The sequence below is a fragment of the Rattus norvegicus genome, chromosome 9 (assembly GCF_021556685.1).
Source record: "Rattus norvegicus strain SHRSP/BbbUtx chromosome 9, alternate assembly SHRSP_T2T, whole genome shotgun sequence".
NCBI classification, from domain to species: Eukaryota; Metazoa; Chordata; class Mammalia; order Rodentia; family Muridae; genus Rattus; species Rattus norvegicus.
Genome location: NC_141542.1, coordinates 29,546,546 through 29,562,311, shown reverse-complemented (window position 1 = coordinate 29,562,311; position 15,766 = coordinate 29,546,546). Strand labels below are relative to the sequence as shown.

General features: G+C 51.1%; 1 protein-coding gene across 2 annotated transcripts in view; it reads right to left on the bottom strand.

Moving 5' to 3' along the window:
• Ptk7 (protein tyrosine kinase 7) overlaps positions 1-15,665 on the bottom strand; it is a 66,315-nt gene extending 50,650 nt beyond the window's left edge. The window contains exon 1 of one of the 2 annotated variants that reach the window (NM_001395741.1): positions 15,404-15,665. In NM_001395741.1, the coding sequence (NP_001382670.1) occupies positions 15,404-15,458 (55 nt within the window). In that variant the 5' untranslated portion in view covers positions 15,459-15,665. The remainder of the gene's footprint in view (positions 1-15,403) is intronic. The other variant, XM_087565093.1, reaches the window with a different exon arrangement.
• Between the last annotated feature and the right edge of the window lie 101 nt (positions 15,666-15,766).

The following is a 15,766-nucleotide window of genomic DNA, read 5'->3' as shown; positions in this document are numbered from 1 at the left end:
CAATGCCAGCAGCTGGCAGGAGACCCACAGAGGTCCACCCAAGTTCTCTAGGCCTTTCCTAGTCACCAGTGTAAAGGAGGCATCAGGACCACTAGACCCAAAAACAGGTAAGTAGGTAAGCTTAGAACAACTGAAGAAGGACTCAGTGTGGTCAGACACAAAAAGAAGTTCAGGGCTGAAGCTGGAGTTTGGTAGGTAAAGGGCTTGCCTAGTGTGCACAGAGCGCTGGGTCCCATCTCTAGCACCGTCTAAACTAGGTAAGGTGGTGCATGAAATCTAAGTCCAGAATTAGGTAGGTAGAAGCAAGGAGATCAGTCAAGGCCAGCCAGGTCAGTCTGAGACAACCGTGATCTTGTCTTTAAAAAAAATTTTTTTAAGTGGGTGGGTAGTAGCTGGGGAGATGGCTCGGTGGTTAAGAACACTTGCTGCTCTCACGGAAGACCCATGTTCGATTCCAACCTCCTACATGACAGCTTACAATTGCCTAGAACTTCAGTTCTAGGGGATCTCACATTCTCTTAGCCTCCTCAGGCACCAGGCCTGCATGCTGTGTGCACGAGCGTGCGAACACACGAACACACACACACACACACACACACACACCCCACCCCACCCCACCCCACCCCACGACTGGAGTTGCTGATGGTTGCAAGCTCCTTGTGGGTGCTGGGAACTGAACCCAGGTCCTCTGCAAGAGCAACAACCGCTCTTAACTGCTGAGCCACCTCTCCAGCCATACAGATGGGTTTGTTTTTTTTTTTTAATGCTTCTTTACTGGGCATTAACACACAGAGAGACAGACAAACTGACACATGCTTTAAATCCCAGCTCCAGAGAGACAAGAGGTAGGCAGACATCTATGAGGTCAAGCCAGTCTGCTGGTGTGCATAGAAAATTCCAGGACAGCCATGGTTACATAGAGACCATGTCTCAGTAAGATATAGACTATATATATATATATATATATATATATATATATATATATATATATATATATATATTGAGTAGAAGTAATCTAGATATTAAAAACATAGGAGAATACACAGGTCCTATGCAAAACTCGCGGCATTTATTTTTAGTTTTTTGCTCTGATCTGGTTGCTGATTTGATTCTGCAGGGCTGGTGACTGACCCCAGGGCCTTGTTTACATGCACTGGAAAACACTGTGCTAATGCAGCATACCTCCATGCCAATTGCTGTAATAGACTGGACTTTCCATGGAGGCGCTGGGCACCAATGCCCGTGGAGGAGGCACAGTGCTACATTTATTTGGGTTTTGGTTTTGTTCATGGGAAGCTAATCCTGCATCTCACACTGTGCACCTGTGTGAGGGGAGGGTCCTGCCACCCTAGCACTCACCTGTAGTCTCATATGCCTTCGACTTGAGACCATCTTATTAAGTCACCTGAGGGAGAACTTAACTCTAGTCCAAGCAGGCCTCGAATCTCCAGCCCTCTTGCCTCAGCTGACAGCGAGTTGGGATTATAAACCAGTGCCACCAAGTGCGGCTTGCTGACTTCCCACTCTTTAGAAGCGTTCCAAAGCTGTTTGTCATCCAAGTGTATCACAGGCCTTCTGGGAAGGGCACCAAAGGCATCATGCCTCTCTGTTCCTACTCATGATGGAAGGGGATCATGTACAACACAAGACTCTCCAAGCCACTCCTAAGTGGCTGGAGAGATGGCTTGGTGGCCCCGTGCTGTGCATGTGAGACCCGGGTTCTGATCCCCAGCACCTATGGGTTTATTTGTTTGTTTTGGGTTTTCAGGATGGGCTTTCCCTGGGTAACAGCCCTGGCTGTCCTAGAACTGGCTCTGTAGACCAGGCTGGCCTCAAACTCACAGAGATCCGCCTGCCTCTGTGGGGATTAAGTATGTGTACCACATGCCCAGCACTGTGATTCTTTTTAAAGCTGGGCATACCTGTAATGTTGGCTCTGGATGAGAGAGGAGATCGCAAGGCCTGCTGACCAGCCCGTCTCCATAAAACAGAAGAAACAGTAAAAGCCAGACTGAGGGAAAGACCTGGCTCAAGGGAATAAGGGGAAGGGAGGGAGGGAGGGAGGGAGGGAGCGAGCGAGCAGGATATTCAAGTGTCTCTGCACTCATGTACCTGAACATACATGTTCATTCCCCATCTTCTGGGCCTTGGAACAACATGTTGCATGCCTGCCTTCCAGGTGATTCACTAACCACGCCCCCCTCCTACCAAGGTGCACCTTCGCACAGTTAGAATTCTGTGACTGACAGGAAGACCACCCCGGAACCCCTCCACAGTGAAATGTTCAGGCCTTCCTGAAGTGACCCCATAAGCTCTGGTCTTGACAAAGGGACCGTTGCTTCTCATCCTCCAGGGCACACGTGTCCCTCCATCACACGATCCAGAACTCAGCCAAACTAAGACTTTCAATAGGTGGCACAGGTCTATAGCCCCAGATGTCAGGAGCCCAGGGCAGGAGAATCATACACTAAGGCTTGCCTGGACAAAAGAGTGAGTTCAATGTCAGCCCGTGTAACTTTGAGGCCGGTCTCGGTAAGTTTTAAAAGGGTGGTCCCTAGCTCTGTGGTAAAGCACAAAAAGCTCTTAGTTCGACTCCTAGTATCACCAAGAAAATAAAAACAACAGTAAGGCCGCCCTCTGAGTGTCCGGGAGGGCACAGTGGCAGAAGGTTTGCTTCACGTGCACAATAAATATCCTGGTTTGATGACACCCCCACCCCCACTCCCATCACCCCACCCCCAGTATACAGACTTCCTGGGCTTTGGGCCTACTTGGGTCTCGGAGAGCGGGAAAGACACAATCCAACAGCTCTAGGCAGCAGAAACAGAATGAATGGTACCAGCTGCCTATCAGGATCAACCCCACACTGGTGTGTCAGCTTGCCCTACACAGGTCTCAAGGCCCTGAGCTTCCTGCTGTCGCTCCTGCACCTTCCCTGATCTCTCCTCTGAAAGCCCGCTAATTAGTTACTCAGTCTTACTGTGTCCTAACTCACCCTCAAGACACCCATCCCAGGAGTGAGTCTCCAATCCCGCCCAGGAGCGGCCCAGTTTTTACCATGAAGACTCTAACCACAGGCTTGCTCTTCCCTTAATGAACAGTTCTGCAGGCTTAGGAGACAGCCCATCCCCCTGCTTTGTTTCCCAAGGCTTCCGAGTGTCCCATCCCACCGGCACACAGGGAGCTTGGATACTGGCCTCACTTGATACTTACCTGTCAGATTAGAGGAAACAGCTTCTATTGAAAGTCACTACCCCGGTGGGAACATAAACAGGCCCATAAATTCATCACCCTCGATAGTGACAACCCTTTTACGGCCCTCAATAGGTCACCGCTAAGTCCTTCCTATATTTCAAAAGTGCCATTTTTTTTTTTTTACTGTGAACCATTCTTTAATGGACCAAAGGAAAACAATGTGAACCAAATGCTACCTGACCAATTGTGTTCTATCCTCATTTAAAGTGATGGTCACTGGATACCACATCGAGACGGTGAGACACAGTCTGTAAACGGTACTGGGGCAGCATCTCCACCACACAAAAGAGGAAACAGAAAGTTGTCGGCTCTGTTACTAAAAAAAAAAAATCACGGAGCAAAGGCCAACCAAATGGCTTGACCTACAGAGATGCTTGCTGTGTAAGCCATGAATTCAATGCCTTGAACCCTCAGCACAAGGAGAAAACCGGCTCCTTAAAGTTACTGTCTGACCTACACGCGTGTTGGGGCAAGCACAAGCTCCCCTCCGCCTCTCCCTCCTCACAGAGATATAAAAAGAAAAAAAATATATATTAAAAGGAACCATGGAGCCAGAGCTCAGTTCCTAAACAGATTTCTGAAGTTTCCTCGGCGCTAGAGGGTGGGCGGGCGCTCCCACAGACCCTCCCGGTGGAGCTGCCCATCAAAGGCCAACAACACTAGTTTGGTCCATTAAAAAAAAAAAAAAACAAGGTCTTTTCTCAGTTGCACCTTCGTAGATCCCACTTCCAGCAACAACAAAAGGGAAACAGGTTTTGCCAGCGCCTCCCGGCAGAGCTGGCTGGAATCGAGGGGGGACTTCTCAGCCAACTTACTATATATAAAGCACATTTAACGATCCTTTCAAGTCCTACAAGTGAGAGGAGGAAGGGGTTCATTGGAAACCTGATACTCTGGCAGCCAAGGGAGAGGAACTGAGGCCTTGAGCACCAGTCCCTGGGGATAAACACCCTTCCAACCCCCTTTGTCTGCCAGACAAGTACTTCCTGGAGGGGCAGGAGACTGCAAAACGTTTTATGGCAAGCCCACCTAAAGACACCCCACCACCAGAGACCTGGCCCAGGATCTTTGGCCAACCCACCTAACCATAAACCTTCTATCTTCCCCCAGACCTGCTGGGGTCCCTCTCTCCACAAATACCTGTGACCGCCATAAACGCCCTCAAACAGCCCCGTTTACTGCCCAGCATGCCTGCTGCTAAATGAGGGCATTTGTTTCAAATTTGCAAATACCAAAAGCAGTGGAAACCTAAGTCCAGCCCTAAAATGCAATGTTCTGCATTCCTCAGGGCCTGAAGTACCGAGCTTCAAAAGCTTCGGGAGGCCCTGGCTGATTACTCACTGGGGGGGTGGGGGGTGGTATTGGGTAAGGTGCTTCCCTGCTCCCAAGGAGGTGCCTTTGATCCGGGCAGAGTGGGAATGGCAGAAAGGGGTGCCACCCTTGCCCAGGCTCGACTGGGCCCACGCTCCACTGCCCCTTGGGTCAGCCACAGCAGCACCGGAGAGCCTGGAAAAGGAAGATCTCGTGGGAAGGCCCATGTAGGGACTCGCCTCAAATGGCCGACTGGAGACAGAACAGCCCATCTTCAAAGGGCCCTGGAGACAAAGAAGGTTAGAGAAGGCAGGCACGGGAGGCTGAGAGAAGGCGCAGACCTCAGCCTCTCCCGAAGCGGCGGCAACAGAGGGAGGGGCAGATCCCCACCACCACCAAAAAACAAAACAAAAAAACACAAAGTAAATCAGGTCACTGTCAAAAAACGGGGCAGGATGTTTACTAAATAAAAGCTTCTTGTTTGGAAAAAGTGGGGGACAGAAGGTTCTTCGGGTCTTCAGCGACTCCCTGACTCCTGGGGTGGTGGTGAGATTCACATCATGGCGTTCCTAAGCTGTTTTCTACAGCAAGCATTTTCTTTAAATCGACGTGTTTTAACGATTGGTTTAATCTCTTAAATTAACCAAACTGGGAAAACGAAGGGCTCTTTATGGCTGGAACAAGGCCCCTAGCACTTCCTTTCTTGTTCCGCCCCTAAAACCTCAAGACAAGGTGTTCTTTGTTCCTGATAGGCTTTGTTTTCAGTGTCAGGGAATAAGACTTTGACTCTCAAATGTCACCCTAGCCCATCATCTCTCCTAAGGAGCCTTCCCTGTCTTCTCTGGGCTGGGAAGGCTCCTCCGCTCTGTTTGTCTAAGAGACGACAGCGGTGACTTCTAAGTGGGTCAGACCCCCCAGAGTCGCTGCTTTACAACACGGAATGCATGCTTCGTGGTGGAGAATTTCAGACGCCAGAGGCAAACCTCCACAGAGTCCTCGAGAAGGCAAGGGCTCAGCTGAGGAGGGAGCCTCTTGGCACACGGCCTGTGGCTCTCAGAATGTCAGAGGCTTCCGTCCAACCTCCACTCTCACGAAGGTCAAAAGGCTCCAAAAGGACATTACAGGAGCACTGTAATCACGGAATGAGTGACTTGCGATCACCTACATGGTCTAGCCCAGCCTAGCTCAAGGTGCGCTTCAAACAAGTAGCCATGGTCTGGAACGGTGGCGGCACACTACAGGAGCTGTAACCTTGATCTTCCAAAAGCAACCTGCAGAGAAAAGGACTCCTGGCAAAGCTGAAACATGGGTATCCAGGCAAGAATTCTAGACCTGTACACTACATAGTGAGTCTGGCTGTAGCTCTTAAAACATTTAAGACCTACACATCTGAATGGCTGGCCTAAAATCTTAACCTCACTGTTTAATATGCAAAGCAGAGGAGAGGTGGCCATCCCAAAAGATCTGGGATCTTTTCATCCACTGTTTGTCCAGAAAAAGCAAAGTTTAGTCCACTCCCTGATTACAGCAGATCCCCCCCGACCCCACTTACGTAGCCTGCAAAACCGTCTGCCCAGACACCCTCCATTTCTTAACTTCTGGTGACAACAACCATACCCAGGGACTGAGGCAGAGACCACCACAGAGGCTGCCAGTGATGAGTGGATTATCCTTGTGTGCCTCGGTTTACCTGTCAAGTGCACACTCGCTGACCCCCTCTGAAAACCCCTTATCCTACCGACCTACCACTGAGCCTTGTGGACCCAGAGTCAGTAAGGACAAGGAGGCTCTGTGAAAGCAGGGAGCTGTTTGGGGCTATTACAGATGAGGAGGCCCCAACTGGCTTCGAGACCCACTTTGGATAAAAAAAAAAAAAAGGGACCAGCCAGGTCTAAATCTGGGCCTTTTCTTAGTCAAAGAAAGGTTCTTAATTTTCTCCCCACCTAAGGAACTCTTCCCCTGGGCATGGTAACAAGTAATGCCAGCACTTGGGAGGTGGGCAGGACGATCAGAAATTCAAGGTCATCCTCAGCGCCATAGTGAACTCACGCCAGAGTGAACTCACACCAGAGTGAACTCATGCCATAGTGAACTCACGCCAGAGTGAACTCACACCAGAGTGAACTCATGCCATAGTGAACTCACGCCAGAGTGAACTCACGCCAAACGAGCCAGGGCTACATAGGACTCCGTCTTCAAATGACAGCCAGGCTAGTGAAACGGTTCAGTCGGTAGAGAGGCTGCCAAGCCTGACAGCCTGGATCCATCCCCAGGACCAACATCACGGAAGGAGAGAACCGAACCCTGACAGTTGCCCTTTTCCTCACACCATGACATGGACATGAATGTGCACACATCAAACAAATGCCGTACTTCTTAAAAACTAGCAACTCCTTTCTGTCGAAAATCGCCTCAAACTCATGTCTCTCTGGCTCAGAAGGAATGGGTATCCCCAAGATTCCCCTGAACTGGAACCTTCGAAGCCCAAGGGTTTAAGACTGAGGCACAGGCCTTCTCACGGGTCCCTCTGCTTCAGGAATTTCACTGCCTGTCCCCAGGGAGAGAAAGGAAAGCCGGAAGCCAAAGAGTGGAATGTGAGGTAATCTTCAAGCAGTTTCTTCTCCAGACTCAGCCAACCCTCTGCGCCATTACCACAGGAAGCTAGGAGCCTACATCTGCCAGGCAGCAAAATCTGCTGGCAGGAGAGGAGCCAAGAATCCAAGACCTCAGCGGCTTCAGACAGACGCGGCACGGGGTGGGTACGGTGAAGTACCCCGCTTCTCCACTGTATATGTTGGGCCGACTGTCGTGAAGAGGGCTCCTTTGAAACATCTGCATACGGGTCACTGAAAGCATCTTATTCATCAGATGAAAGACCGAGGGCTGCCGATTCCAAGTTCACTCCAACTGGACAACCATGAATAACTGGATGCCTGGGCCGAGTGTCGATAACAAACACTGTAGCCAGCCAGAGTCTGGAGATCTACAAAGTTACGCTCGCTTGGAAGAAAGGATCCCAATTTCTTTTATTTAAAAAAAAAATGACTTATTATTTTATGTGTGTTGGTCTTTTGCCTGCATGTATATCTGTAAGGGTGTCAGATCCCCTGGAATTAGAGATACAGACAGTTGTGAGCTGACATGTGGTTGCCGGGAATTGAACCCAGGTCCTTTGGAAGAACATACAGTGCTCTAAAACCAATGAGCACTCTCTACAGCCCCCGATCTATCTATCTATCTATCTATCTATCTATCTATCTATCTATCTATCTATCTATCTATCTATCTATCCATCCATCCATCCATCATCCATCCGTCCATCATCCATCCGTCCATCATCCGTCCGTCCGTCCGTCCATCCATCCATCCATCCATCCATCCATCCATCATCCATCCATCTTTGTAGTGCTGGGAATTGAACCCAGGGCCCTGTGTATGACAGGCGAGTGCCCTTTCACTGAGCCACTGCTCCGGCCATAGATACCTATTCCTAATGTGCACAGAGGCACTATTGAAGCTGGCTGCTGGGACACCTCAGCAGTCCCCTACTCCCAAGAAGGGGACACAAAAGAGCCAGTATGTCCCCCTGAAGGAGAGGCCATACAAACTAGTTTCACTCTTCATCCCTGGCCACAAAGTGCCTCCCACCTCCTTACGGTGGTGTCAGAGGTTCCCACTTGTTACACAGAGCCGCTGACTGGGGAAAGCCACATAGCATGAGTGAGGATAGAAGCCCTTCCTCTAGGTACCCTAAGCATCTGCCTGGGCTGCAAGAAGCCAGAAAAACAACTTCAAAACCCTGTGTGAACCTCCTCATACTGAGAACGATGGTGGCTCTGTGGACCAGTAACAGACCCTCCAGGACACCTTTTAGGCTAGAGGGGTCAGAGAGGAGTTTCCCACCAGGAAATGCTCAGTGGCTGTACCACATTTTCTGAACTGCAGTCGCAATGTTGAGTCCTGTATAGAAAAATCCATGCTTTGGGGCTGAGGTGCAGCCCAGTGGAGACCCCTTCTGAGCATCTGACTAGCACTCACCCGAGTTCCACCCCAGGGTACCTCAAAAACAAACAAGGAAACTAACCCCAATAGTCAGGAGAGGCTGACACCCAATAGTCTCTGGAAAAAACCCTCAGGACTAGCTGCAAACTGCTTCCAGACACGAACCCTCTCTCTCCACACTCAGGGGCTGAGGAACTCTCATCAAACGGATAAGAAAACTGTGGCTCAGAAAGGTTAACTTAACCAGCTCACGGCACTGTGGCTGTGAGCAATGGTGGAGGATTAGGGTATGGGAAATATGCTCCTGTCAGCTGGTAATTCTCTCCTTCCTTTACCACACAAGGAGGCCGGGTAGGAGTGGCAAAGAACCACCCGTTTTCAGAGCACATCTGACTGCTTGCTGCCCGCACCTCCTCAGATCCTTCCTCTCCTCTCTCCTCTCCAAGGCCCTCCCACTCCATTTGCTCCTGCTACATCTTGCTCTTGCTGTCCCATTCTTTCTGGAACGTTCCTCTATTCTGGTTAGCACTTAACCAGATGACATCTTTCCTTATGTTCCTTCCCACCTCCGGTCCTAAGATACCTCTACTCTTAGAAGACACTAAGACACCGTGAACAGATCCTTTCCAGGCTCTGTTCTTGCCATACTGACGGCATCTTCTTTCTTGCCACGACCCCTCCATTTCAGACTGACAAACCTTCCTTCCCAGCCAGGAGTCATGGTACATGCCTGTAATCCTAACACTCAGGAGACTAAGGCAAGAAAGTTGGGTTTCAGGCCAGCCTGAGCTACTACTAAGGAAGCTTGAGGCCAGCCTGAGCTACTAAGGGAGCTTGAGGCCAGCCTGAGCTACTAAGGGAGTTTGAGGCCAGCCTGAGCTACTAAGGAAGCCTGAAGCCAGCCTGAGCTACCAAGGAAGCCTGAGGCCAGCCTGAGCTACCAAGGAAGCTTGAGGCCAGCCTGAGCTACTACTAAGGAAGCCTGAGGCTTGTCTGGTCTATTAGCAATACCCTATGTCTCAGAAGTAAAATAAAATACACAAAAGAATCCTTCCTGCTACTCAATAAGAGTTTTCTAACAAGCTCTTTATAAATGCAATTTCCTTTTGAAATCTGGATAGGCTATTAAAAAAATTACAATATAATTTAATAAAGTGGGCGGGAAGGAGCCTTTCCTGTCCCTCCCCCCCATGATTCTGATTGACAGGTCGGAACTAAGGCCCAGGAAACGCAAATTTAAATGAATAACCTTGGGTTACCTGCTTCCCCCCAACACTTGCTTCATTTACTCCCCACCATGCCTTTGAGAGCTGTCCCACCTCTGCCTGCCTCACGATTTGAGACCGTTTTTTTCAGAAGTCCCTTGCACACTTGTAAGCAAGGTCACACATACCCTGCTAACTCCTGGCCCAAGTGTGGGAGAGGATAAGCAAGGGCTCTCTCTGTAGGATACCCCTGTGCCTTCTGCTCCAGGCACGCAGAGAGACAGGGGTGTGACAAGCCAAAGGGAAGGGGCCAGCATGCAGCCCTATGGAGGGCCCTTCCTGCCCGGTGCTGTTTGTGCAGCATTCCTCGGAGGGAAACGGCCTAAGCACAGAGGAGAGATGGAAAAAGTGACGTGTTCAGAGGGCTTCCTCAAACCACCGATTAGCTGTGGCGGCGGCAGCGCCAGCTCCCCCCAAAGCGCCAGGGGGCTCGGCAGGGACGACTGTGTCCTTGGCAGAGAACCCCCGGGGTGGAAGGCTAACCCAGCAGGCCATAATGGTAGGGCTTCCCTGCTAAGCAGATGGGTGCCAGAGACAAATGGAAGAGCAGGGTGGGCAGCACCCCCAGGGCAAGCAAGGGCCTGAACTGGCAACCGCAGCCCAGCCTATGAGCCAGCCACATGGCTCCAGCTAGAGGCAGTGTGCCTGGGCACAGCAGTGGAGGGGCGGCTACTGAGGTTAGAGAAAGCAGAGGCATTTGAGGGACACAGGCCAAGGATACCCAACCCTTCTTAACCCCCTTTCTCCCTTCAGGAAAACACCAAAGCCTGAGTCCCTGGCCCTACACTGCTCTTGGCTCCAGTATAAGAGCTCTAACCAGCCAGCTTCCATCCCAGATGAGGCTCACGGAAGCTGTCTGGCTTAAACACAGACTCATGCAATCCCCTAACTCCCAATTCGAGAGCTGGAGCCCTAACAACACAACAGCTGTGGAACCTGGAGGAGCAAAGCCTCCTTCTACAGACCAAATGGGTCCTGAAAAGTTACCCTTCACCGGTTTTCTTGATTTAAAAAAAAAAAAAAAATCAATTCCTTCAGGAAAAGCAATAGTTCTAAGAAGAGCTAAAACTCACAATATTTAATGTTACACACCTCGTAGAGTTTGCATACATTAGCAGGCAAGACTCTTAACAAAATCAAATTCAAATCAAACCCCAAATACCATAACCTCTAAATTTACATATGAGGGACATCAAAGATGGCCCAGTGGGTAAAGACACCTACCACCAATCCAGATGACCTGAGGCCTGTGACCCTGGGGCCACATGGAAGAGAACCAACACCCAAAAATTACCTTCTGACCTCACAAATTCATCCACACAATCAACCAATCAATCATCAATCAATCAGTAAATAGTAAAGTAATAAATGTATGACTCATTCCAAGAAATAGTCACAGGAGCAAAGCTACTTAGTGCACATCTTAAAATCTTCATCTCCTACACAAAGACACAGCCCACTGACACGGTCATGACAGGAAAGAACTGTTTTTAAGTTTCTATTATATATGCAGAATGTCTACCCAGAACCTGTAGAGATCTGGACCTCACTCATCAACAGCAGAGCATGCTCTCCCGGACCCCAGCATAGCCCAGTATGCTCTCTCAGACCTTTATCACAGCAGACCATGCTCTCCCCGACCTCATCCCAGCACTTGAGAGGCTTGGAAAGGAACAGCATGACTTTGAAGTCAATCTGGACTCCAGAAGAACCAGTTTGTGACTCTGACTTAACTCACTCAGAGATGCCAGTGTCACTCGTATAGGACTCTGAGTGACAAAGTTATAGAATGCCTGGGTCCACACACATTCTTCATCTATAGCCTCTTGGGGCAAGACAGCTCCCCCACAGGCAGAGGCAGCTGTCCATGCCCAGAACTCTCAGAAGCCAGGTAAACCACATCAAATATCAGAAAAGCCCACCAGGGAACAGGGAGCATGTCTGTCCCCTTGATTCCACCATCATGGTGCAGGTCACCAGAGGAATACCAAGCAATGCAAACCCACAGGCTGGACTGGACACACGGACACCCCACCCCACCCCACCGCATCCCACCATGCTCAGGACTAAAAAGAGGTTTAACTTTGCTACTTGAGTTACCTTTCCCTTCCTTTTTCTAATTGACCTGGGCAAGGACCCACTTTAAACAAGGCTCTGTGCTAAAGGAATTGTACAAGGAAAATCCAATTGGGACAAAAATACAGAAGTTAAACCAGGAATGAAGAGAGCCCTGGATTTGAACCGCAGTACTGCATTAAACTGGCACACCTGTAATTGTGGCACTAGGGAAATATAGGCAGCAGGATCAGAAGTTCAAGGCCTTCCCTGACCATATAGTAAAGTGAAGGCTAGTGTAGGACATACATGGACAGATGGATGGATGGATGTGTGGGATGGACAGACGGACGGACGGATATTCATTCTCAGGCTGGTTGTTCCAGGAAGACTTAGATTGGGCCCAGGCAGAAGAGAAGATGAACAGAGGCAACTCACACACCTGGGAATGGAATGGCCCAGAATAGACAAACACATGTATGTTTTAGGAGACAGCAAACAGAACAGCTGGCTAAAAACGGAGCTTTCCAGCAGGCGAGATGTATTTATTGTTGAAAATTATTATAAAGCTGGAAAGGTGTATCGGGCTGGGTAGTGGTGGCACACACTTTTAATCCCAGCACTCGGGAGGCAGAGGCAGGCCGATCTCTGAGTGTGTAAACCAGCCTGGTCTACAAAGCAAGTTCCAGGACACCCAGGGCCACACAGAATAGAGAAACCCTGCCTCAGACAAATACACACACACACACACACACACACACACACACACACACACACACACACACACACAGATTTCCCTAGATCACAGGACCATAGCCTGAGCTCTCAGTCCCTGCTACTCTGACCACACTCACTGTTAAAGCCACCACGGATGAAGCAAGTACCACGTCTGAATTACAGGATGTGGAATCCAACCCTCACTACAGCGCATCCACAAAGTGAGGATTCAGTTTCCACAGAGATGTAAAGGCCAGGGTGGGAAGCAGGAGCAGGCAGAAGCCACACATGACCGAGGAGGCGGTGCTAAGATGGCTCGCAGGTAAGAGGCACCTGCCACCAAGCATGACAACCTGATCAACGTCCCTGCCAGCAGACACAGTGAAAGGAGGGAACGGATCCCAGTCAGTCGTCTTCTGACCTCTACGAGTGCATTGTGGCACATACACGCATACGTCCACTTGAACTTGAGTTCACACACAAACAGATGTAAAAATAACAAAAACAAAAATCCCAGGTGTGGTCCTACTATCCTCTAATCCCAGCACTCTGGAGGCTGAGGCAAGAGAATCATAGTTCCGGGCCAGGAAGGGCTACACAGTGAGCGAAGGGCCATCCTGGGAGCATATAATAAGGCCCTGCCTAAAGGGGGGTATGTGGGGGACTCTGGTTCCCAACTTTAAGCCTTCTCTTCCTCCTCCACCATATTTATCACACCAGGGATCTTAAGGTTTAGAAAGCAACTCGGGTATTTACAGCATAATTACCCAAACTTCAAAAATGGTTGACTCCACAAACCTGGGCAGGCTAGGTCCCTAGCCCCAGCCTAGTTAACAGTGAGGTCTCCTTACAGCTTCAGTTAATGACACAGTTAAACAACAAGATGGGGAAATGTGCAGAGATCTATTAAAACTTCCTTGTCCCCTGAAGACATGCATCTGGGGCGGGCAGAGTCCCTGGATCTCACCAGAAGAGCAGGCGCCTCCGCTGAAATTGTTTACAGCGCACGGATAGGTTTCACACCAAGGCACATTTGGTGGAACGGATTTAAGGCTCTCATTAAAATGCTTCTTTGTGGAGATACCCCCAACTCCTTCCTATCCAACTCCCCGCTCACACAAACCCTCCCCAGACACCCACCACTAGAGTATCACATCTTGAACATCAGAGTCCTCACAGAAAAAAACTGGCAGTTGAGTGTTGTTGAGGAAGGGTCATCTCCACCAGAACTTGCCTTTGACTTCAGAAAGCTAAACCATAGCAGCAAATACAGCTAAGCTACATCCAGCACAGCCACACACACCAAATCCCACCAACCAGCCCAGGAGGCCTGTGAGCTGGGGCTGCTTGCCCATATGGTTGGGTCCTCATCCTGGCTGTGTTTTAAAAAAAAAAAAAAAAAAACTTACATACTTCCTCTGGGAGCAGATGTGGGACTTTGCCATGAGCAATCGCTACCACACACATGAGGAACCCACAGCAACTCCAGAAACACCAGCTTAGGAATTCCCAGGACTGGGTCTTTTAGGCTAAGCCTACCTCTTGTTTTACAACTGGGGGTGGGAGAGACTTTCATTCTCTGGCCCCTAGACCCTCAACAGCTGGTCAGGAAGATGACAACAGATAATTCTCTGGCCCTGACCTCCCGGCTAGCTAGAACTCTTAATAGGAACGGTTAAGTAAGTTCTTTTTAGGTTAAGGGCTAAGACAGTCCCCAGGGCAGAATGGCTCCCCAAAGAGGGCTATTTCCGCAGACCACCACTGGTAGTTTTGTCTTGGAAGGTTAAGGAGGGATCATGTGGTTCTTGCTGATTGGGACCAGCAGACTGGGCATTTGGGTAGCTTAGCGATTTCCGGTTAAGTCACTTACAACACCTTAGTTGTGACTGACTCTCAGGTGTGATCAGACAGGAAATAAAAGTCTGCAGGACAGGGTGCCCCTTGTTTGCCCTGGAGATTGGGGGGGGGCACACCCTCACCAAAGTGGAGAGGCCCTCCACGAAAGCCAGAGTTGAGCTCTTTTTTTGCCTTTCTGCCCTGAGGAAGAGAGAAAATCCATTCCTCCGAGAACACGGACAGGATGGAAATCCAGGAAACAGGAGAGCAAAGCCCGTCCGCACCTTGGCAAGCCGGCCATGCCCGATTTTGGCAGCGGCCTTCACTCATTAGTCACCACTACAGCCTGGGACCCTTCCACTCCCGGGATACGACCCTGGCACCGAGTGGGCTCAAGGTTCGGGCCTAGTTGGAGGAGGAGATGAGGCACCTCTCAGTCTAACCTGCCCTCACCCGTAGGGCCATCTGGGGTTCCAGCTTTGCCCCGGAACTTGCAGGGAGGCACCCGGGCGCGTCGGGCCGGCATAGGTAACAAAGCTCCGCGCCAGGCGCGCCCCATGTCAGTTCGGTCGGGATCGGGAGCCAGGCCGGCCCCCCTCACCTGGGCTCCAAGGCCCAGGGCATTCCCGGGTGTCCGCACCCTCTCACGGGATGGGAGGGCGCTGCTCCTCCAAAAAGGAGCTCTCAGCAGAGACCGGGAGCCGGCGACTCCGGGCAACGCTCGAGCAAACTCTCGGGTCGGGCGGGGAGAACTCGGAGCAAACGCATCCCCGAGCCCCAGTGCACCGTGTCGCCACCGCAAAGGGGGCGTCGCCAACCCCGAGTCCTCGAGCCCCCAGCGAGCCTCTCCACCTCCCCAACCGCCCAGCCCACCTCTCCAAGGCCCTTCCAGTCCTTGGGTCTCCCGCGCTTCTCAAAGCCCGGCTCGGATCCCCCCCCCCCCCAGACCTTGGGGGACTCACCGGCCAGCAACGGCAGAAGCAGGGCTCTGAGCAGAGGCAGCTGGCGGGCTCCCATCCTGGCGGGCTGCAGACGAGCGGCGAAGTACAAGGCAGTCGGCGAGCGGGCGCGCGGACCGGAGCGCGGGGGCCGCCGCAGCAGCTGCAGCCCGAGCCCGAGGCGTCCGGAGCTGGAGCCGCGCGCGCCCCGTACATCCAAGCCCTCGAGCGCGCCGCCGCCGCCAAGCCACGCCCCCGACGCCCCCTCCCCTCCGCCTGCACGGCGCCCCGCCCCCTACGCCCCCTTCCCGGCCGTCGAGGGGAGGAGCTGGCAGTTGAGGGAAGGATCTGGAGAGGGATGGGGGGTGGGACAGTGGAAGTCTCAGG